General features: G+C 38.4%; 9 protein-coding genes across 9 annotated transcripts; 4 read left to right on the top strand and 5 right to left on the bottom strand.

The window, feature by feature from the left end:
* The first annotated feature begins 1,023 nt into the window (after nucleotides 1-1,023).
* Nucleotides 1,024-2,572, top strand: BDF20DRAFT_458320 (uncharacterized protein). Its single transcript, XM_053075496.1, has 3 exons — nucleotides 1,024-1,180; nucleotides 1,267-1,430; nucleotides 1,528-2,572. The coding sequence occupies exons 1-3, from the start codon at nucleotides 1,126-1,128 to the stop codon at nucleotides 2,212-2,214; spliced, it is 906 nt and encodes a 301-aa protein (XP_052937451.1). The 5' UTR covers nucleotides 1,024-1,125; the 3' UTR covers nucleotides 2,215-2,572.
* A 2,111-nt stretch (nucleotides 2,573-4,683) lies between these two features.
* Nucleotides 4,684-5,526, bottom strand: BDF20DRAFT_818475 (aspartic peptidase domain-containing protein; the record flags this gene model as incomplete). Its single annotated transcript, XM_053077371.1, has 3 exons — nucleotides 4,684-4,901; nucleotides 4,981-5,032; nucleotides 5,092-5,526. 3 exons carry the CDS (start codon nucleotides 5,524-5,526, stop codon nucleotides 4,684-4,686), a joined length of 705 nt encoding a protein of 234 aa, XP_052937450.1.
* A 466-nt stretch (nucleotides 5,527-5,992) lies between these two features.
* BDF20DRAFT_865689 (ribosomal protein L23/L15e core domain-containing protein) lies at nucleotides 5,993-7,236 on the bottom strand. The gene is made up of 2 exons (XM_053080809.1): nucleotides 7,160-7,236; nucleotides 5,993-6,596 (listed from the first exon to the last, which is right to left on the bottom strand). Exons 1-2 carry the CDS (start codon nucleotides 7,160-7,162, stop codon nucleotides 6,207-6,209), a joined length of 393 nt encoding a protein of 130 aa, XP_052937449.1. The 5' UTR covers nucleotides 7,163-7,236; the 3' UTR covers nucleotides 5,993-6,206.
* A 960-nt stretch (nucleotides 7,237-8,196) lies between these two features.
* BDF20DRAFT_458314 (uncharacterized protein) lies at nucleotides 8,197-9,478 on the top strand. Its single transcript, XM_053075494.1, has 5 exons — nucleotides 8,197-8,645; nucleotides 8,730-8,936; nucleotides 9,015-9,024; nucleotides 9,097-9,244; nucleotides 9,319-9,478. Exons 1-5 carry the CDS (start codon nucleotides 8,382-8,384, stop codon nucleotides 9,341-9,343), a joined length of 654 nt encoding a protein of 217 aa, XP_052937448.1. The 5' UTR covers nucleotides 8,197-8,381; the 3' UTR covers nucleotides 9,344-9,478.
* On the top strand, nucleotides 8,970-10,200 carry BDF20DRAFT_458316 (uncharacterized protein). The gene is made up of 3 exons (XM_053075495.1): nucleotides 8,970-9,244; nucleotides 9,344-9,435; nucleotides 9,536-10,200. The coding sequence occupies exons 2-3, from the start codon at nucleotides 9,399-9,401 to the stop codon at nucleotides 10,102-10,104; spliced, it is 606 nt and encodes a 201-aa protein (XP_052937447.1). The 5' UTR covers nucleotides 8,970-9,244; nucleotides 9,344-9,398; the 3' UTR covers nucleotides 10,105-10,200.
* Nucleotides 10,201-10,942: 742 nt separating this feature from the next.
* BDF20DRAFT_973409 (uncharacterized protein) lies at nucleotides 10,943-11,770 on the bottom strand (the record flags this gene model as incomplete). Its single annotated transcript, XM_053085047.1, has 2 exons — nucleotides 11,637-11,770; nucleotides 10,943-11,567 (listed from the first exon to the last, which is right to left on the bottom strand). The coding sequence occupies exons 1-2, from the start codon at nucleotides 11,648-11,650 to the stop codon at nucleotides 10,943-10,945; spliced, it is 639 nt and encodes a 212-aa protein (XP_052937446.1). The 5' UTR covers nucleotides 11,651-11,770.
* On the bottom strand, nucleotides 11,633-12,606 carry BDF20DRAFT_817930 (uncharacterized protein; the record flags this gene model as incomplete). Its single annotated transcript, XM_053077304.1, has 2 exons — nucleotides 11,633-12,091; nucleotides 12,166-12,606. Coding segments are annotated over 2 exons (900 nt in total), but the record flags the coding sequence as incomplete, so codon positions are not given.
* A 1,770-nt stretch (nucleotides 12,607-14,376) lies between these two features.
* Nucleotides 14,377-16,289, top strand: BDF20DRAFT_912414 (Aldehyde/histidinol dehydrogenase; the record flags this gene model as incomplete). Its single annotated transcript, XM_053083953.1, has 5 exons — nucleotides 14,377-14,403; nucleotides 14,603-15,065; nucleotides 15,146-15,384; nucleotides 15,469-15,592; nucleotides 15,670-16,289. 5 exons carry the CDS (start codon nucleotides 14,377-14,379, stop codon nucleotides 16,287-16,289), a joined length of 1,473 nt encoding a protein of 490 aa, XP_052937444.1.
* A 1,669-nt stretch (nucleotides 16,290-17,958) lies between these two features.
* On the bottom strand, nucleotides 17,959-18,711 carry BDF20DRAFT_800320 (ankyrin repeat-containing domain protein; the record flags this gene model as incomplete). Its single annotated transcript, XM_053076359.1, has 3 exons — nucleotides 17,959-18,135; nucleotides 18,268-18,535; nucleotides 18,623-18,711. Coding segments are annotated over 3 exons (534 nt in total), but the record flags the coding sequence as incomplete, so codon positions are not given.
* Nucleotides 18,712-20,263: the final 1,552 nt, after the last annotated feature.

The raw sequence follows: 20,263 nt of genomic DNA, 5'->3' as shown, positions 1-20,263 counted from the left end.
AGTGTGCTCAGGTGACAACTTCTTGCTAAACCTCAATCGTTCCATCAACTCGTCTACTGTAGGACTCAAAGGGATTATAGTACTACTGCTAAGGTCAGACTTCTTTACTAATTTGTATGCTGAGCTGCGCGAAATCCCTGAAAAAATGCAGCTTCTGTAACACTTTTGACTTCTTCTTCTAAACGTTAGAGCATTTTCTTAATTTAAGAGGCATTATACCCTCGTCGCTGTTTCGTCTCCTCCATGTCAAGCGCCTCCATATACAATTGCAACTCATCAACTACGTCTGATATTTGAACATTAGGAGCCTCTGCAGGCTATCGTGGTTCACCGTACTGAACCAATGTTTGGATATCGTTGTAGTCAATATCCATTTCACTGGATTTATTGTCTGTCACATAATAGCCATCTTTGACGGGGTTGAAGTGAACGAAATCCTCTAAAATGTTATTGTTGGCAACGATAGTCTCGCTCTTCGTCTCTAACAGAATATTTCAATTATGTCCTGTTTTATCTCGGAACGCTCCATATAAAACTCAAGCTTTAAAATTCGAAAGTAAAAGATGCTGTCGTAAAAAAAACTGAACATGCGCCGCTTTTTTGAAATTCAGACTGACGTCACATTTCATTGTCACAATTTGCGGTTAGTTTCTTCTAAGGTGGTTTCATTTTTTTTTATTGAGAAAAAAAAAAAAAAATTACCAAAGTAGTGGCAGGAATTTTTGTTACCATTGAATAACCATTTCAAAAATCAAAGTTTTTCACAATCGTGGTTTGGTGTTTGGCAAAGAAATTATTTATTATTGAACAAATACAAGTAATTATTTAGAAAAGAACACAAAGTATATTGAATTTGTATCAAGAAAGGGACTAACTTTTTCGTTTCTGCCTTCTGTTTTGGCAGTGGATTCACACAGTGAAAATGATGTTGCAAAGAGACCACGCGAAGAAGATGCTAATGGTGCAGCCCCCGAACCAGCTATAAAACGACAAGAAACAGATGCACAGCAACAACAACAACAATCGACATCAACACCAACACAACAACCGCAACAACCACCAAAACCCCGTCCAGAACAACGTAAACCACAATATGAATTAAAATATTCGTTAGTCGGTCACCGTATGTCAGTTTCCAGTGTTAAATTCTCACCTGATGGCAAATGGTTAGCCAGTTGCTGTAAGTTCTCTCTTTTCATTCTCTTTGATTTGACACTACTTTAACTGGAAGTTGAATAATTTATTGGCATTGGGAAAACATATCAGCTGCCGATAAAACGATCAAAATCTGGCACGCTTTAGATGGAAAATATGAAGCCACATTAGAAGGACATACACAAGGTATTTCAGACGTTGCTTGGTCTTCTGATTCACAAAATCTATGTTCAGCATCAGACGACAGGACCATTCGTATTTGGAGTTTAGCCACTGTAAGCCTTGACATAGCCTATCCAAACCCGCTCGCCTTATTTTAGCGAAACAAGTTCCTCATCTCTCTCTTTCTCTTTTCAACTTTTTAATTTGTAGCGCGATACTGTCAAAGTGCTGAAAGGTCATACAAATTATGTCTTTTGTGTGAATTACAATCCTCAATCAAACTTAATCGTTTCTGGATCGTTCGATGAAAATATTAAAATCTGGGATGTGAAAAAAGGCAAATGTATGAAAACGTTACAGGCGCATTCAGACCCTGTGTCAGCCGTGCATTTCAACAGGGACGGTACGATGATTGTGAGCTGTAGTCATGACGGCGTGATTCGTATTTGGGACACAGCCAGCGGACAATGTCTAAAGACACTGGTTGATGATGACAACCCACCTGTGTCCTTTGTCAAATTCTCACCCAACGGTAAATATATCCTTTCCTCCACATTAGACAATACTTTACGGCTATGGAATTACCACAACGGTCGATGTCTTAAAACGTATCAAGGACACGAAAACAACAAATATTGCATTTTTGCCAGTTTCAGTGTGACAGGTGGCAAATGGATCGTGAGTGGAAGTGAAGATCATTGTATTTATATTTGGAATTTACAGACAAAAGAGATAGTGCAGAAGCTAGAGGGACATTCAGATGTCGTTCTTTGCATTGCTTGTCATCCTACGATGAATATTATTGCGTCGGGTTCTATTGACCAAGACAAATCCGTGAAGCTTTGGTTTGACAAATCACAGCCTTCATCTGCAGCATCGAATCTCATTCAACAGTAATACTAAGTAGATCTTACCTCACAGCGAACCCTCCTATAGTACACTTACTTTCATTAATAAAAAAGGATGCTAATCAAATGAATTTCCATCAAAATAGTATACATAGAATGTTGCTGTTTTGGTTATATTACGGTTATGTTGAGATATTTTCAGCACTTTAGCATTGGATCAATACAAAAAGAACATGAATCACCATTTTCGGTTGTCAGCAACAATCTCAGTTTGAAGTTTTTACCTTTTTTTTTGATTTAGAACAAATTTGATGGTATAACCCCTTTCTTGCGCTTCAACTACTGCCAAAAATACAGTTTTGCAGAGAAGACTCAGGCACATTTTCTCAAATTGCAATGGTATTACTATGCTATTTCCTTCATCCTTGATTCAAATCGGATTCATTCACTGTTTGCTCCGACCATTTACTGCTAATTTGTTGCTATCCTATTCTTCCACTTTCCTCGGCTTTTCCGAGAAAAACAACGAATAAGAACACTGTGATGTGTAGCTCAAGGAGTCTGAAAAAGGGCTTAAAAAGAAGGACTTTTTTGTAAAAAAAAGGCAAAGCCATTTCGAGAGTTGAAATTCAACGGGCGGTTATAATGATAGCTTTCTGGAGAACTAAAAAGCTGTAAACAGCATCCATTTCCCAACTCTTGTGGCCATTTCTTCTCAATGAGTTCTTCATCAGTTCGATTCTGGCTTTTGTTCTTCCTCTTTGAATGAAGGAGGGCTTGAAACCTTTCCCAATATTTCGCATACACACGATGCCTAAACCTGATGATACCAAAGCGAAAGCAACTCCAATACAAACCGAATATCAATTGTTTTGTTTCAGAGATGAAGCCATCAGAACTAGAAATGTTTGTATTATTCAAAAGTCGATAAGTACCTCCAAGTGAACTTCAGTAAAAGGCCATAAATGTAATAAAGGAAGCGATAACTATTGATGCTTTCCTTGACAAGAGGAAATTGGATTCCTCCCTTTCTCTTTTCAGAAACTATTGTTTATAAATACTACGTTTTATGTTTAGAAGCATGATAATATGTATATGAAATTTCTGTTAGGGAAGGGGATTCTTTCATGTGCAAGAGAGCCTGGACATAAATTAGATGATGATAAAGACACAGAAAGCGGTATTGCAATGGGGAAATGAGGTAAGGGAGAAATAATAAAACACAGTAGGAGGCAATAAGTAGAACAAGTCAAGAATGCATATCTATAAAATGGATGAATTGCTGTTAATCAAACAACTTCTTCTTTAATTGAATATACGAGCGATATTGAAATTGACATGTAAAACTTTTAAGCTACAAACACACACTTTCAGCAGCAATCAATATTTTGAAGCTAATAAAAGTCCAGTCGTTGGTTTTCCGCTGAAATATATACTTTGACAATGAGAGCACTACAGATGAGGTATCTGAGAGTTGTAAAAATGTCCATTGCTACGTTTTTTCTCAAAAAGGCAATATAGCATATAAGAAGCTAATGAATCACAACGGCAAGGGCGAGTACATGTATTTCAACTAGAAATACTCATATAAAGGCTGTATCAATTTATAAAAATACCATTTAGAAAGAAGTGTAAAAATAGTGTGTGAGAAGAGCTTTTATTCTATCTTTTTCAGCATAAAATAAATAATACTGAATTGTATTGAGGGTTGGATCAGCTGTGGTGAAAAAAAAGTATCAAGATGCTTATTCCATTCTCTTGGCTAGACCCACTCGGTGAAGTTGATTATCATAGACAGAAACATAATGTTGCAAAAATCCATAGCCAAGAATAATATCAATATAGTTTGGGCTTTCTGTCAAATAGGTATAACAGAAATCATTTGAAAATGCTGCTAGCTAGATAAAGTAATGGTGCGAAAGAAGGTTAGCATCTCTTACTGCTGCTCTTTAAAGGTTAGACTCTAGACTTACAGGGCCTTCTGTAATCAAATAATTCTCGGGTGTAAGAGTAAAGTTACTACCTCCAATAGTGAAGTTGATGTCTGGTAATAGCTCTGTCTGACAAGGAACAATGTATTGACCATTAGCATCAACATTGGCATCACGAATGTCTGAGAAGATTTGCGATATGATGTTGGTAGGTAGGTAAATTAATGTCGAGCCTTTACGAACAAGTCAAAACGCTGGTTATTTAAGATTAAATCATAATTGAAAATTGAATACTCGTACTGACCTGTATCAACCAGAGCCACCATTTCCTCTGCTTCGTAGTTTTGACGATAGCCATTTCCAACAGCGATAGAATCGACATTAACTGCCCAAAAATCCTTTTTGAAGGGAAACGCAGAAGCAGTAGGTTTGAGTAACTTTCTCATGTTATGGCTCCCAATATTATGTAGCTCTTACCGAGAAGTCAAAATGTTGTGTGATAGGCATGTATTTTACGTCACCAGCGATCAATTCAGGTTCGACTACAAGTATATCTCGTATGAATAAAAATCACTCGTCCTCATCCATTACGTATTCTTACCGCCCCCGAAGACGATCGCTCCATTGACTCGTCTTTGTTGCTCAATAGTGGTATCATCATAATCGATAGGCTTGAAGTAAATGGAAAACACATTCTCGTCTATAATGCCGTCTTCATACATTGTTGTAGCAAGTGTAGGGACGACTACATCATCAGGATTATTGTACCGACTTAGGCTATCTGGTCCCATACCAAGAATACCGTCTGGTAAATAGAGCAAGTTCATAGTGTTAGAGTAGTACAGTTTTTCCAATAACAAAATTCTCTTTTTTTTGGGTTTTACCAGCTCCCGCAGCGGTCAATTCTCCATCATTAGAATCAGATATCGCAAATTTCTATGCACAGTTCGTCGTTACTCTTGAATTCCAAAGATCAAACAGCAATGTTTACTTACAGCGCGGGGTACAGGCACACCATGTACCGTTAAGGTATCCTGAGCATAATAACCTTGAGCAAATCCTCGTCCATAGCGAATACCAAACGGCAAGTTCTGCATCGCACTTTCGTTAAAGGTGGAAGAAGCGGCGGAATCATATGTGTTGCTAGGGTAGCCGCATAACCTACCGCAATTTTTCTCAGGAACCCAAGTGGTAGATGAGCCTGTGTCCAAGAGCAAAGTGAAGGGTTGAGGAGGTGTTCCAATTTCTATGTCGATTAAGTAAGCCACATCAATATTCTCAAGCGGAACGTTTACAGCAGAGGCCGCTAAACCAGTGCCTCGTCGATGTCGAACTCCCGTGAAAGGAATAGCTACTAACTTTGAGGAATGAACGCCCCTGACAAAGACTGCTGCCACCGTTAGGATCAGATTGTATGCTACAAACTTCATGTGTTTTTTTTTTTGATGAGAGAGTTATATGTTGTACTATTGAGAAAAATAATGGTGAACAAAGAGCATAAAAGCGCTTATATTATTATTTCCTTATAAGCATTTATCCAAAGGCAAACTTTTAGCTTTATTTTACTTTTTTCTTCACTTTCATTAAAAAACACCTTGTTCTTAAAGAATTCAATACGATTCTAAGGAAAATTAAAAAGTCCAATTCGAAAAACTACCGCAAGATGACAATATCATTAAAAAGATAGGGTCGCTTGTCCACGTCATGCATCGTATACTGAAATATCAATCTAATTGAGTCCTAACTTAACGTTTTCGTCCGAGAGGTAGAATAACACACCTTCTAAACCTCACTCAAATACGAAAGACGATTCCATTCAATAACAATATTCCTTCATACATACAAAAATACTTTTGATGTTCATCCATTTGAAGTATATACGTACAATTTCATGCTCCCCAACTTAATACTATTACTGTAAAAGTAGTTTTGAACAATCATTTTAATCAAAAAAAGAAAGAATATGCGTGTAAAAGAATGTGTTTTCATTTCTTTTCCTGCTTGAACAAATAAAGAACCAAAATGGTCATCTTTTTTTGCTTGCATGCGCGAAAATTTTGCAGAGGAAAATATACAATCAATATTACTACTAATAATGATGGTGATCCGTTTATTCCTTTCTGGGCTTCTTGGACTTTCTGACACCACGGAACTTCTTTTCACGGTTCTTCTTTTCCTTGCGTTGCTTACGACCACCCTTAGGAGCTTCAGCCATACCGTAACGAACAAGACGGTGCTTGGGTTCGAACTTCTTCATGGCTTCAAGGTTGTCGTAGATCAAAGCGAAACCAGTAGTCTTTCCGCCACCGAATTGAGTCTTGAGACCAAAGACAGAAACAACTTCCTTATCAGACTTGTACATCTTGCCGATCTTTTCGCGAAGTTCGTCCTTGCTGACGTTGGGGAGGCCAGGATGAATGACATCGACGACCATTTGCTTACGGGAGAGTAAACGGTTGGTAAGGAACTTGCGAGTTCTGATAGTAACAGCAGCGTCAGCCTATAAGTGGAATTGCGTAAAATGGATAAAAGAACATATACATAAATTGTGAGTAAAAAAGTCAAATAAAGAACGAAATTAGCCATGCCATCCTTCTCAATAAAGTACAATAGTCATATATCATGAACAGGAGTGCAGCTTATCAATTTCTCAATCTAATGGTTGCAAGTCTGCAAGCTGTAAAGAGACTGAATGGACGATTTCCGATCAGTAATACGGCAGCGGGGTAAGGTTTGTGGTGATATGAATAGTTGAGCACTGCATCTGGATCGTATACTACTTTTCAAATTCTTTGCGAGTGAAAGTTGTTTACTACTGTTCCTGTCTTCAGTAGGTTGACAATCGCTCAAAATATAGTTATCACTTAACATGCAGCCAATCCCCCTCCCCTTCAAAATGTGACATTTCTAATGCTGACTGATTGTTTAAGTGTTGACGATGAGTGTAGAGTATGTGTTGTGGCTGATACATAATGGATGGATTGATCGTTTTTTGACTTTTTCCTCCTTAGATACAATGACTATGTATGCACTTATTGATGGATGGTTTGCCTTGGTACATACCATGATTTATTCTGATTTGAGAGAAAGCTTATTGTTCACCAAAGCTTCTTAGATTTAAACGAAATTCCACTCCTATATGTTTTGGTGTGCGCAAATGAAATTTTGAGCGACTATGATCTCTTGCGGAAGCGATCGGCTTCCTATTTCTTTGGCTTCTCCGGACCGAATTTAGGCGGTTTTTTTTCTATCTAAAAGAATTCGAAGTGCTCGTAAATCCCTTTCTTTGTTTCTATACTCTTGTGTTTCGCACCGTAGACTAGTGTCTGGATGGAAAAGGGCATGTCTGCCTTCTTGCAGGACGATAGACTACTCCTTCAAATTGAAAGTGTAGTTTTCATAAGGAAAATAACATCTATTGCAATGCTCCGTATGTACAGTCTTAACAACGCTTGTCCAACATTGTTATAGGGGCTTCTAGTTATCGCACTGTCGTGCAGTGCTTTTGCATGATTATCTCGCTAGAAAGTTGCTTCAATCCTATTTAGGTTGTGCAGTTAACTACGGGCATAGCATAGGAACGTTTTGTTGTGAAATTGATCGACGTGAAATATTGCCTTTTCTGAGCAACAAAAGACTTCCATATTTACACACCAAATCAAGAAAGTAAAACTCGCTGCCTCCCATGCGTTTGACAGAATAAAGATCACTTTGCAGTTCTCGGTTCATGCTCTTGTAGCTCCATAATGAATGTTTGTATTCATTATTCTTACTCTAGTTCAGCAATTGTCAATAGAAAAATGACAAAGCGTGTAAATTGATCAGTATAATAATCTGCCAATTAACCATTCCCTCTTCCCTCAGATAACTAATCATCATCACTCGCGTCTATTTCTTGCTTTCTTCTTTTATTTTTCTTAATTCAGACATTTCAAAGAAAGTGAGTTGATCAGCCTTTTCTCTCCAACCTGGATGATGGATGCGGGTTTACTTATGGTTTTTTTTTTTTAGGATTTGAAAAAAGTGTATCAAGGAGAATACCTCTTGCTTGCATCTTCTTGTAGGCATCGTCTCTTTGTTTCAGACTCCATTGACAATGAGAAATATAAATAGTGAACCTTCGTTCTGTTCTATTATTTTTCTTTTTCATTCGTTAACATTACATATTCTAGTCTTTGAAGATACTGTTTCTTCTTATCCTTCTATAGCAGAATTAAATTTCAAATCAATTATATAAACTTACCTTATCTATTGAAACTTTCTGTAACTTATATCTATATAAACGATGAATACAACACTAAGGGTGGAAGATATCAAATATGAAGACCTCAACCAGGAATCACAAGCTTATTTCAGACATACAGCCACAACCATTGTCTACATGGGCATTTGCTGGACTTGTTGTGTATGGCAGATTATGACCGCTACCGAACTAGCATATAAAGTACGCAAAGGACTACATTTTGCCGTTGTTTTTGAGACAGTGCTTGCCTTTGTCGTGATAACGTGTAGTGTCCTAAATCCTTTAACGCCTGTGAGCTGTGAAGTGGTAAAAAGCCTCTATACCTACATTTCTATTGTAAATGCTGAACTATATACTGATGTTCATCCGATGTTTTTTTTTTAAAAACAGAGGTTCTGGATCTCTATTATTGCGGTAAATTTAGGTGGTTGCTGTATTCAAACTATTTTGCTATACAAAGCGTATATTTGTTATGATCGTTCGACATGGTTGCTCGTGATTGGATCCATTATCAATACTGGCTATATTGGTTTGACGATTGTCTACGCTCTTTGGGGACAAGTACCTACGTATAAAGACATCATAGGAAACTGTGTGGTAAGCGAACGGAATCTATAATTTGTCGTTTATCTATAATGATTGTACCCAGGTTTAACCATTTTTACACATCCTTAGATGTATAATTGTAAGCCTTTTCAATGTCTCTATTGTCTATTCCCCCGCAAAAAGTAATTAACCTTAGACCTTGTTTAAATAGTAGAATGGCCAGCATTAGCTAAATTAGGGTTGGATATTGCAAGTAATGCTTTTTTAACTCTCGCTTTTGTTCTGGTTATTTATCGACACTATAAGGCTTTTGGAAATAACTTGCATAAGTCACTTTTATCTGGTGGTATTATCTTCTCGTAAGGACGACCTTTTCTTTTTCGTCGTTTTGGTCTATATTCTGAATTTGTCACATTCGGTTATTGATATATAGGCATTTTTCTTTTTCAACCTCGTAGAGTCGGCGTTATTGCCTCCAATATCCTCACGGCCATTCTGATATCTGCACGAGCAATGGGCGGGCTATCGGCTGACTTGTACTCTTTTGACTGTAAGTGAATACCATTTTAAATAAGATATTGCACATCCAGCTTCCCACATCTCTTCTCCTATTACTGTAAACATATGCTAACAATGGCTTATCTGAATAGGGGTGATTACCAGTTATCTCTTAATCAAGCAGTTCAAATCAAGTGGTGGTGCAAAGCAAAAAGAATCGCAAGCTTCTCCTACGAATGAACTTGCTGCTGAACAGACTGTTGTTGCAGACATTCTCGAATCCGATAGCTCTGAAGAGGAAGAAGATTCAGATGATGAAAAGGGCTCTTATGTGGATGATATTGAAAAATGTTCTTCTTTTGCAGCAAGACATAGTCTGGAAAGTGTTGTCGTTCACAATAAGAAAGAAATAAGTGGCAAAAACTCATTTCGACTGAATGACTCGACCTTTGCTTCTAATACCAGCACTACCACTGCTAATACTGCAAGGAGAGATACCAAGCGATCCACAGCAACCACTTATATCGACGACTTCCCCGCTACTTATAAGGGTGTAGAGGAGTACAACACTACACTGTCTCCAACGCCTACTATGTACGCAAATTTTACTCCTCTCTATTCACCTGCGAGTCATAAAATCACCTGCGAAATGTGTTTAGCACCTATACATGGCTCAAACTACCCTCACAAATGCGAAAAAAAAGTTGAAGACGACGTTTGAGCTTTATGACATATATTTTTAACAGTACGCTATTATGTTTTCCTTTTAAAAAATTATCCCATTGAATGTAAATTTGTGCTTTGTAACCGACTACAGTTTATTAACTTCAGATTTCGACAACACAAACATAATTTTTAGACTATAATTAGATTATGTTCAAACGATTTCAATATAATATTAGCCGTTAAGAGTAAATGTTAGACAGTTTGCACAACAGAAGAAAGTACAAGCTTTCGTTCTTTTTACCTGTAAAAATCAAACTGGATTCGTTCCAGCGATGTTGAAGGTAGGGGGAGTCTTATATTTTTGGTCGTGTCGGTCTTCCCAACTTCTTCCAAATGGCACTACTGATCTTCATCATGTTCTTTAAGGCGTTGATATCTCGGTTCCACAGTATAGGGCAAGTCTTGCAAACAGATATACTGTAGATCTGTACGCCTTTCAACCTCTCCAAAGTATCGTTGGAACAGCACGAGCATATTTTAGACGTCTTGAATCCATCGATTTCTAGTACTAGCAGGTCTCCGGCTGCTTCGCGTTGTTTAAGCGCCATAAAACACCTACCGTTCCGCATCGGTGACTTTTCAGTGCGACGTTGTCCTTACCAAACATGCCATTACCGAACACGATGAGAGGCACTTTTTTTTATATCACCCACATTGAAGGGTTCGGGTTTCCATTTGGCGCTTGATACACTATTATAAAAAGCATGTTACTTTCTACAGGTAGTTGATGATTATCGTTTATGAACTTTACCTGTCTTTTGTCTTCCATTCCACCTTAATTTCTGATGTCTCTTCTTTCATACTTCTTTCTTCTTTTTTTTTCCGTCGTTTTTTTAAAGCCATCTTGCCTCTATTTTTCCTCTTGGAGACCTTATTTTGTTCTTCTCTCTCTTTAATCTGAGATCCAGATTATACTTTGTACTGTCATTGATAAGCATGTTTACCATTTTGTCGACAGCACATTTTCGTCCCTGGTACAAATGGAATCGATCTTCGGCAGTGCCATCACCGTAGAAAGAAAACAAGTCTTCTAAGTGCTGTAAGATGTATGCTGCATAGCAGCGATATTGGGCTTTGGAGCCTGTCTTGGCAGTTGGAATATCAATTTCGATGCCCTTAATTTTACCCGCTTTCTGCTTCTCTAGCCTTGCAGAGTATCTGATGCTACCAGTCATGTGGTAGTACTCTTTGGTAGAGCAGCTTCGCACTTGGTGCTTTTCATCGTCCAGCCCGATCGCTGCTGTGAAGACGTCTTTTCTCCCGGGATCAATGAAGCAGGGCCTATAACCAGCTTCGATATCGGCTAAATCGAAGTCCTCCAAAGTCAACCGATGGTTTTCGATGGTCTTCTCTTCTTTTGCTTTCCCTTTCTTACTGAAAAGAAAATCGACAGTGAACCCATCTGAACGGACAATATTACGGAATAATGTTTCCTGGCTTGTCTTAAGGTCATTGAAACTATTGTCATAAAAACGAAAGTCAGTATATACCAAAGACAGTATTTCAGCCAAAACTGTTTCTGTTTACCTTTTGGTTCCCATCGTTTTGAAGCTGAACACTTGGTGAAACTTCTCGAGTTGATTCAAATAGCCTTTAGGAGGCGTACCAGGAAACAAGAATGGGACGAGCGAATTGATGCTTATCGTAATGAAACGCCAATGGAGCGAAGGTAAAGGGAAAGGGAAGAAGCGCTTGGGTAATGGTAATCTACGGACATCATAAGCTGCATGTTCGTCATGTTCCTTTTCATACGAGGATTGGATGTGCCATAAGGCTTTGATAAACTTCGTGGGATCGGACGATAAGGAAAGCAGTGTAACCTTCTCCGTCACAAGTTTTTCAAAGCTTTTACACAACATCTCTATCTTGCTTTTGTCTTCATTATTAAGGATGATTTTATCGAGCCACTTGGGTCCGCCTTTGCAAATTACTTGGTAGCAGTATGCTTCTGATATTTTGGCCGCATCGACCTTCTTCATGTTCTATGGATAATAACACAAATACACGCAATTAAAAAGGTAGAAATTGAAATTAGAGTAGTGGAAAGGAGACCCACAACAAACATGTTTTGTAGCTTATAGGTTAGATATTTAAGCATTCGCTTCTCGAAAAGCTCAATAATGGAGTTAGTATATGAAACGCTTATTTCCTTGGCAGCTTCTTTGAGATAATGACTATAGCCTTTGGTGAAGCCATGACTAATTACTATTGTCGGATGCTTTTGCTTAAAGTCATCAAAATAAGTTTTGATGCTGTCGTTCAACGCCTTCTTGTGATTAACCTTTTTACCCGTAATAAGTTGCGCAATGGAATACCAAAATTGCTGTGTGAAGACTTTTGAAGGAATGTCATTCTTGTTATGAACAAGATAGGCATTGGCAAATAGTTGGCAGCGGAACACTATAGCTCTAATGTCCTTGCAGTACGAAATGACCTTTTCCTTGAACTTTTCACGAAACTGTGGCAAAACGGCACGGTCGAGAGGAATCTTCCTTACAAAAATAGTAGAATTATGACCAAGGGCAGATGAAATGGCCTCCCCTTTGATTGTATGTGATTAGAATAAAGAGGCGAACGAGAGGAAGCATGGTTATCATTCCCACAACTTGGACACTCTACAGCTTGTGATGCCGTTTTCTTCTTCTTCTTCATTGCCTTTTCTCTGCTTTAACACTCTCACTCTGTTTTCTCTTTTTATTGCGACTTCCAACTATGAGTATGAGACGGTCTGTTACTCAGCTTGTGTGACTAAAAGCAGGTTGATGCTCAACTTACCATTGTCAGCGGATACAGCTTTATAATATTTGCATTCCGGGTAGCTTTTATTAAAGTGACCCATTTCATTACAGTCTTTACATCTGGTATGGTCTGAATAAATGCACAACAAGGTTACTAATGTCTCAACAACTCACTGCCTTCACCGAACGGATTTTCCTTCTAGGTGTACTTTCTTTCACTGAATTGATTTTATTTATGATAATACTCTTATACATGCGTATAGCACTGAGCGAGAGGTAATAAAGAGGGAGAAAAGAAGAATAGAAGAATGGTGTTGAAGAAATTGAAACATAAATATGATTTTCAAATTTGGCAACAAAAGCTTACGTTTAACAACATTTATTATAACAATATGATTTACGTGGTTAATGTCACGTTTAAAATATGCAGACATTGGAAATTTGATTTGATGTTATGCTGATATCGTTGCTCCGCAAAGCAGCAAGCACCATTCAAACTCATAACTGTTCAATTTAAACTTCTTACATGGTTCACATGCGTTACAGACCGGAGACCGAATCATCGCTAGAAAATGAAGAGACCTAATGGATAAACACGATATAGAAGGATTTTTTATAGAATTTACCATTGCAAATTAGTTGTAGAGGGTATCAATAAGCGTGGCCACAAGCTTTTATTCATGCCCTCCTACTCGTCATTTTTGAACCTTATTGAGAATGCTGATCAAGGATTAAAAGTAATATCCAACGCAATTCGTTGCAGATGGGAGATGAATTATCGCTTCAAATTCAGAAAGCGTATGAGATAATCATGCTTGATGATTGCCTAGGTTGGACTAGGTAGCAGAAACACTCTGCGAAAAATACTTATAGAAAGAACATCGGCCTTATGAACTGGTGATCCAAATCATTATAAGTTAAACGCAATTGTTCCAATAAAATTGTAAGTAAGCTTAAAATTAAACTGCAAGTTGTCTGAAATGGACGTAAACACGTAATATCCACTTAGAATAGGCTTTCAAGTAAATAACTAATGCCTCTTTTCAATATCGAGAAATTTTGCCCTGATTGGCTGCTGATAAGGTAATGATTAAATCATTATCAGTGTTTTACGTTGGACTTTCTTTGCTTCTTCAAACTACTTGCGCAAGCCATATGTATATTTTTCTGTACTGATTGTTGCTCGGCAAAGAGTCATAATACGTCCTTGTTCACAAACCGCCTTCAATCCAATTGCCACGTTTGATAAAAGGGGAAATCTGGATGCATGACTAAAAATCTTGACAGTTGAGTAATAAGGTTTAAAGTCCCGCCTTTCACACGAAGCTGCACCTAAAATAAAGTGTCCGGTTTTGGCGTAATTTTTACTTACTCCACATAGTTTCTCTCTTCCTCTTCTTTCTTTTTCCAAAGGAATGCTTAGATCTGCTTTGCAGAAGAACTCATATCTAAAGACTTGCTTCAATCCTCGTACCTCAACTCCTGTTCATAAGTTTATCCGCCCTCAATCCTTATTGATTTGTAGAACAATGGTTTCCAACGTCACTATTCCCAAGGTAAATGAAATTCAAACTAGAGTTAAGTGATAGAGATAGAGAGATGGAGCATGAGAGCGCGTGCTATATCTGCGGTGTATTATGAGAATATCAAATCTGTATGGCAATATCAACTTACTAATGTCCTATTCTGTTGAATACTATCTCCTTCAACCCTCGATATTGTAACCACATACTTCATCGATCAAAATGGTATTAGCTTAGGGATCCTACCTTATTCAAGGAATCTGCCTTTATCAATAACGAATGGACTGACAAAGGTGTCACTGAAAGGTTCAGCGTTATCGACCCTGCCACTGATAAGGAGATTGGTCAATTGCCTGATATGGGCACCCAAGAAACCAAAGAAGCTATCCAAGCCGCTTCCGATGCCTTCAAGACATGGTCCAAAACCTCTGGGAAAGAACGTCATGACCTTCTATTAAAATGGTACCGTGCTATGCTGGATAATCAAGAAGATCTTGCTACTATTTTGACTTGGGAAAATGGTAAAACCTATACTGAAGCCAAGGGCGAAATCACCTACGCTGCTTCCTTCTACGAATGGTTCGCCGAAGAAGCCGTACGTACTTACGGTACTGTTATTCCTTCCCATTTGCCCGGTCAACGCTTTGTTACCATCAAACAACCTGTTGGTGTAGTTGGTATCATCACTCCTTGGAGTAAGTAACTCATTTGCATCTTTCTTTCCATGTAGAGGGAGCGAAATCTCATCATTTTTCTCAATGATGTATCTGTATAGACTTCCCTGCCGCTATGATTACTCGTAAAGTGGGTGCTGCTCTTGCTGCGGGTTGTACAGTTGTTATTAAGCCTGGAGCTGAAACCCCTTACTCTGCTCTCGCTTTAGCTGAATTAGCTAAGCGTGTTGGCATCCCTGCTGGTGTAGTTAACATTATTCCTACCCATAATCATGTTGCTGATGTTGGTAAAGAACTTTGTACAAACCCCATTGTCAAAAAGATTTCTTTCACTGGCTCAGTAAGTGTTAACATGGAATTTTGTTCGTATTTATGAATGGAGGGAACTAAGAAATAATTTTACTCTTACAAAAAAAAAAAATAGACCAATGTTGGTAAGCTATTGATGTCGCAATCTTCAGGCACCATGAAGAAAGTTTCTATGGAATTGGGTGGTAATGCAGCATTTATTGTATTTGATGATGCCAATATTTCCACTGCTGTTGATGGTAAGATAAACAAAAAAAAAAAAAAAAAAAAAAAAAAAAAGACAGTAGATCTCACTAATTCATATTGAAACTATTAGCTATTGTTGCTTGCAAGTTCAGAGGCACCGGTCAAACCTGTGTTTGCGCCAACCGTATCTTTGTTCAAAAGAGCGTCTATAAAGAATTCGCTGATCGTCTTGTTGAGAAAGTCAAGAGTTTCAAGATTGGTCACGGATTTGACGAGGATACTACACATGGTCCATTAATCAATTCCAAGGGGGTGGATAAGGTGAAGAGTCATGTTGAAGATGCTGTCAGTAAGGGCGCCGAAGTTCTTATTGGCGGTAAACATGCTGGCGGTAACTTTTTTGAACCTACTGTTCTCTCCAACATGCGATCTGATATGCAAATTCAAATTGAAGAAACATTCGGTCCTGTCGCCGCCTTGTTTCCCTTTGAAACCGAAGAAGAAGTTGTTTCTTTGGCCAATGACACACCTTTCGGTCTAGCTAATTACTTCTTTTCTCGTGATGTTGGCCGATGCTGGCGTGTGGCTGAACAATTAGAAAGTGGTATGGTGGGTGTCAACACAGGTATCATCTCAAGTTGTTATACTCCTTTCGGTGGTGTGAAGGAGTCTGGTCTAGGTCGTGAAGGCTCACAGTTTGGTATCGATGATTATATGCACATCAAATATATCAATATGGCTGGTATTTAAGGAAAATGGAAAATAAACTATGTATAATATACCTCGAATGTTAAAAAAAAAAAACCAAAAAAAGGAAGCCAATGTATCGAAATGAAGAGAATCTTCAGTAAGAGGAAACTAGCGGATGATACAGTGAGGCGTTATAAGCAAATAAGAATGATATACCTGAGCCTGGCACACTATATCAGTATGTTAAACTGCTGAAAGAAAGTGTTTCTTTTTTATTTACACTATACAAGAGAAATGAGGAAAGCAAAGAAACTATTCAAGATGTATACAATTCCTACTCTGTGTTAAACAAAACGATTTCTGTACTTAATAGCTACCAGGCGTTGTTGTACTATATATAATAATTGTGTGTGCATGTTTATAAGAATATATAACGGAAGAGAAATTGTTGGGATAAAATCAAATTTGTTGTCTGTAAAGGGAATAAAATAGCGAACCTCCATACCACTGATCAACAGGATATACTTCTATTGTTATCATAGTGACTTTTCTAGTCTCTACCTATTTTGTAACCAGTAGCGTTCATGTTCGACGGAGATAAAGAAGGATTGTTGTTGCTGTTGGACGACCACCATCGCGATAAAAAGCCACGATTGTTGCTATTCCCGCCACTGCTTGCCGTGTTGCTACTATTACTGCTATTTGCCATTATTCTCTTTCGATCCTCCGATGTAAAATCCATAATGTCTGTGCTTTTACGAGATAGGCCTTCCATACTCTTTTTCGCAAATTGAGAGATACTGTCTAAGCTAGGACGAAAGTCTAGACTCGTCCTTCGTGGGTTGCTTTCTAAAGATGGTCTTCCTGCTGGATAAAGATCAATTGATTTCCGTGATCCTGTAGGCCACCAAGATCTTTTCACTTTATAAGTTGTAGTGGTATTGATTGTGCTCGGTTTTCTCAATAGTCCGGGATCGGGTCTGTGGCAACTGATACTATGACGAGCAGCGCCATAATGGTCATTGGTGTTGTTCCTACCGTCTGAAAACGACAACGTTGATAGTGACATTCTGTTTTCTTCATCCATGTTACTGCTATTTTCCTGTTTTGTTTCAAAATCATTCATGGATGGTTGTTGTTGTTGTTGTTGTTGCTGTAGTGAGGTAGGAGAGGGAGGCATTTGATTGGCAGCTATGGCATTATTAATCAAAGCTGTCGCACGTAAATGGCTTCCATCCGAATTGCATCTCTTCAGGGATGCAGACTCTACAGTGTTGCTATTGCTGTTATAACGAGAAGAGTCGTGGGTTGTCCGTGCCCTTATGATGGCTATCTTTTTATCGTTACCATCGGTTTCTTCGTTCTTATCAGCATCATCCTCTGTGAAGGCCCCCTCTGTGGAGATAGTAGAAAATATATCGGCAGTCGTTGCATCAGGAGCAGCCGTAGTAGTAGCGGTAGTATTCATTGAAACATTAGTAACAGTAGAGTAAATAGGTGAGGTAAAGCCATAAGCTCTTCTTTCAAGGGAGATGAGGTAATTTTCGTCATCAAACTGTTTTATCACACCATGGCTGTACCAATCCTCTTTTCCAGGATTACTACCATTATGTGTCATCAGGAGGGTGGAGTCATCTGAGGATTTTGAAGACGCTAATTCCAATGGTGGCGAAGGAGGGATGTTATTTTTAGCAGCAGAAGCAGTAGCGATTGGATAATGAGCCATCAAAAGCTCTTCAGGTGAAGGTCTCACTGATACGTTGAAACTACGTCTCGGTGGCGGCAAAGTGGATATATCAGGTATATCTAATCCTTGTTGTTGTGCTTCAATGACACAGGGTAAACTAGGCCTTCTTAATCGATCTCTTTTGGATGATTTAGTTATCTGCTGTCTATTGTGTTGCTGCTGCTGTTTTGTCGAAGAAGATAGTAAAGCTGTATCCATAGATCGTCGACCTCCTCCTTCTTTTATGAGCAAGTTCTGTTTGCCCTGCCTTTGCTGCTGCTGCTGTTTTTTCTGCATATGACTGGCTTGCACATGATCTTTCCCCTCTTGTAAACCTTGTAACATCATTTCCATCGATTCGAAAGTTTCCAAAAGGCGGACAATTTCTGTATGATTCTTGGCGGCGGCTACGTCTACTGGTCGAGAACTGTACTTATCTCGAACATTTGTTTTAGCTCCATTTCTTAATAGTAAATCAACAATTTTTGTACATCCATTGGCACATGCAACATGAAGTGCTGTGGAGCCTGTGGCGCCCGCTACTGCTTGTGATTTATCAACACTATGTTTTTTAGACCATCTAACCCATCCATAGGTTCGTAGATGATAAGAAAAGGGAATTTTATTTTTTTTTCAAAATATTGAATGGAGATTTTTATCATCTTACTTTTGTGCATTCACATCGGCGCCTCTATCTATCAAATATTGTACAACTGCAATATGATTCTCATTAATACAGGCCAATTGTAAAGGCATGTATCCATTGACTACAGAATCAATGGCGGCCCCATGATCCAATGCAAACTTGACAAGCCCTTATAAGAAAATGATTACGGAACCAGATAAATGTATGTTCTTTTACTGAGTTGCAGTTACATATTCAACTGTATAGTTTACCAACATTGCCATTCATAGCAGCACCATGTAGGCCTAACGAATAGTCTTTATGTTTATCTTTTTTGCCTTCGTACATCCTGTGTTGGCTTCAAAACTGAAAGAAAATGACTCAAAGAATTAGAAAAAAATCCGAAGAAGAAGAAAAGAAGAAGGAGAAAATAAGCCTAAGCATCATTGGTTTAACGGGGCGAAAAAAAAAAAAGAAAAAAAAAAGGGAAGGGAGATGATAAGGGACGATGATGGCGGGGTTAGGTTGTATACAAGAAGAGAAGGAAAGGGGAAAGGGGACGAACAAACTATAACAGTTGGTTTCTTGAAACACAAGGAAAAACTGGACAAAATTTAGCCGGTTGTCTGACCCACAACAACAGCAGTTCTCTCAGAGCCACGTAAACGTGAAGGATTAAGTGTGTGCATCAAGGTAAAGCAGCAACAGCCATTATTTTCAATTCAGCAGCTCCATTTAAGTGATACAAATTATATGTGGGTTTGATAATTTTGACTTTAGTGTTCACGACGCCTCGAAAAAAGCGGTAGTTCTACAGATAAGTTTTGAACGATAAAAAAAGCAAAGGCAATCATATCACGTAATATTAATGCTATAGGTAGCTTGCGCAAGGAGCCTAGTAAGCTTCTAAGTTGATTTTTTATGTCGCAATTGAGTACCTGCCGTGAGAACTTATTGTCTATTCCTTACCAGTTTCATCCAACGTTCCATCCACACTCCAGAGCGGTCATTTTTTGGTAGTCATAGGCCAACCGTGACCGCTTCAAGTGCCTCTTAACCTTTGCCGTTTCAACCAAAGAACATGTTTTGATTTGTTCAAGAGAAGAAGGAAAGTTAAAGATGTCGAAAACAAAAAACTAAGCTAAACTAAATGGCGTTTAGATGCTAAAAAAAGGTAAAATAATGTCGGTTACATTGACAGGATAGTATATAACTTCAATTTTTTTCTCACTTTCAAGAACAGGTATATGAAATGTCAAGTTGTCAAAACGCTCTTGTCGAACCTTTTTCACAATTTGAATGAATCAGTTGAAGCATTACACTTGTTGGTACCCAATTGCAGCAGCAACAACATATTTCTACTAAGTTACCATAATAGTAGATATGGACAGTTACAACATTAAGACAGCAATAGGCTATAACAACGAGCTAGAAGATGTAGCACAAGGCTTTTTTGAGTAAAAGAGGAGCAGCAAAGCATGACTGTGCATTCCTAGGAGGATGGCCGAATCATTAGAATAATGACTACGCTCCAAATACGCTTAATAAAAGATATGGAATCATTGCGATTAATTCAATTTGGCTGCATTCTTTCCTCAAGAGACGGCATGAAGCAGCTAAATGACCTGCATATGAATCGCTGAGCAATTTGCAGAGCAAGCTGACAGCTCAAACAGCCTAACA

Source organism: Mycotypha africana (assembly GCF_025528875.1).
Source record: "Mycotypha africana strain NRRL 2978 chromosome Unknown BDF20scaffold_4, whole genome shotgun sequence".
In the NCBI taxonomy this organism is placed as follows: Eukaryota; Fungi; Mucoromycota; class Mucoromycetes; order Mucorales; family Mycotyphaceae; genus Mycotypha; species Mycotypha africana.
This window is presented reverse-complemented; position numbering and strand designations above follow the sequence as displayed.

Coding starts and splice junctions, on each gene's coding strand:
- BDF20DRAFT_458320 (XM_053075496.1), top strand. CDS start 1,126: ATGTCAGTTTCCAGTGTTAAATTCTCACCTGATGGCAAATGGTTAGCC. Junction 1,181..1,266: donor CAAATGGTTAGCCAGTTGCT/GTAAGTTCTCTC, acceptor AAAACATATCAG/CTGCCGATAAAACGATCAAA. Junction 1,431..1,527: donor GTATTTGGAGTTTAGCCACT/GTAAGCCTTGAC, acceptor TTTAATTTGTAG/CGCGATACTGTCAAAGTGCT.
- BDF20DRAFT_458314 (XM_053075494.1), top strand. CDS start 8,382: ATGAATACAACACTAAGGGTGGAAGATATCAAATATGAAGACCTCAAC. Junction 8,646..8,729: donor CGCCTGTGAGCTGTGAAGTG/GTAAAAAGCCTC, acceptor TTTTAAAAACAG/AGGTTCTGGATCTCTATTAT. Junction 9,245..9,318: donor TCTGGTGGTATTATCTTCTC/GTAAGGACGACC, acceptor ATTGATATATAG/GCATTTTTCTTTTTCAACCT.
- BDF20DRAFT_458316 (XM_053075495.1), top strand. CDS start 9,399: ATGGGCGGGCTATCGGCTGACTTGTACTCTTTTGACT. Junction 9,436..9,535: donor TGACTTGTACTCTTTTGACT/GTAAGTGAATAC, acceptor TTATCTGAATAG/GGGTGATTACCAGTTATCTC.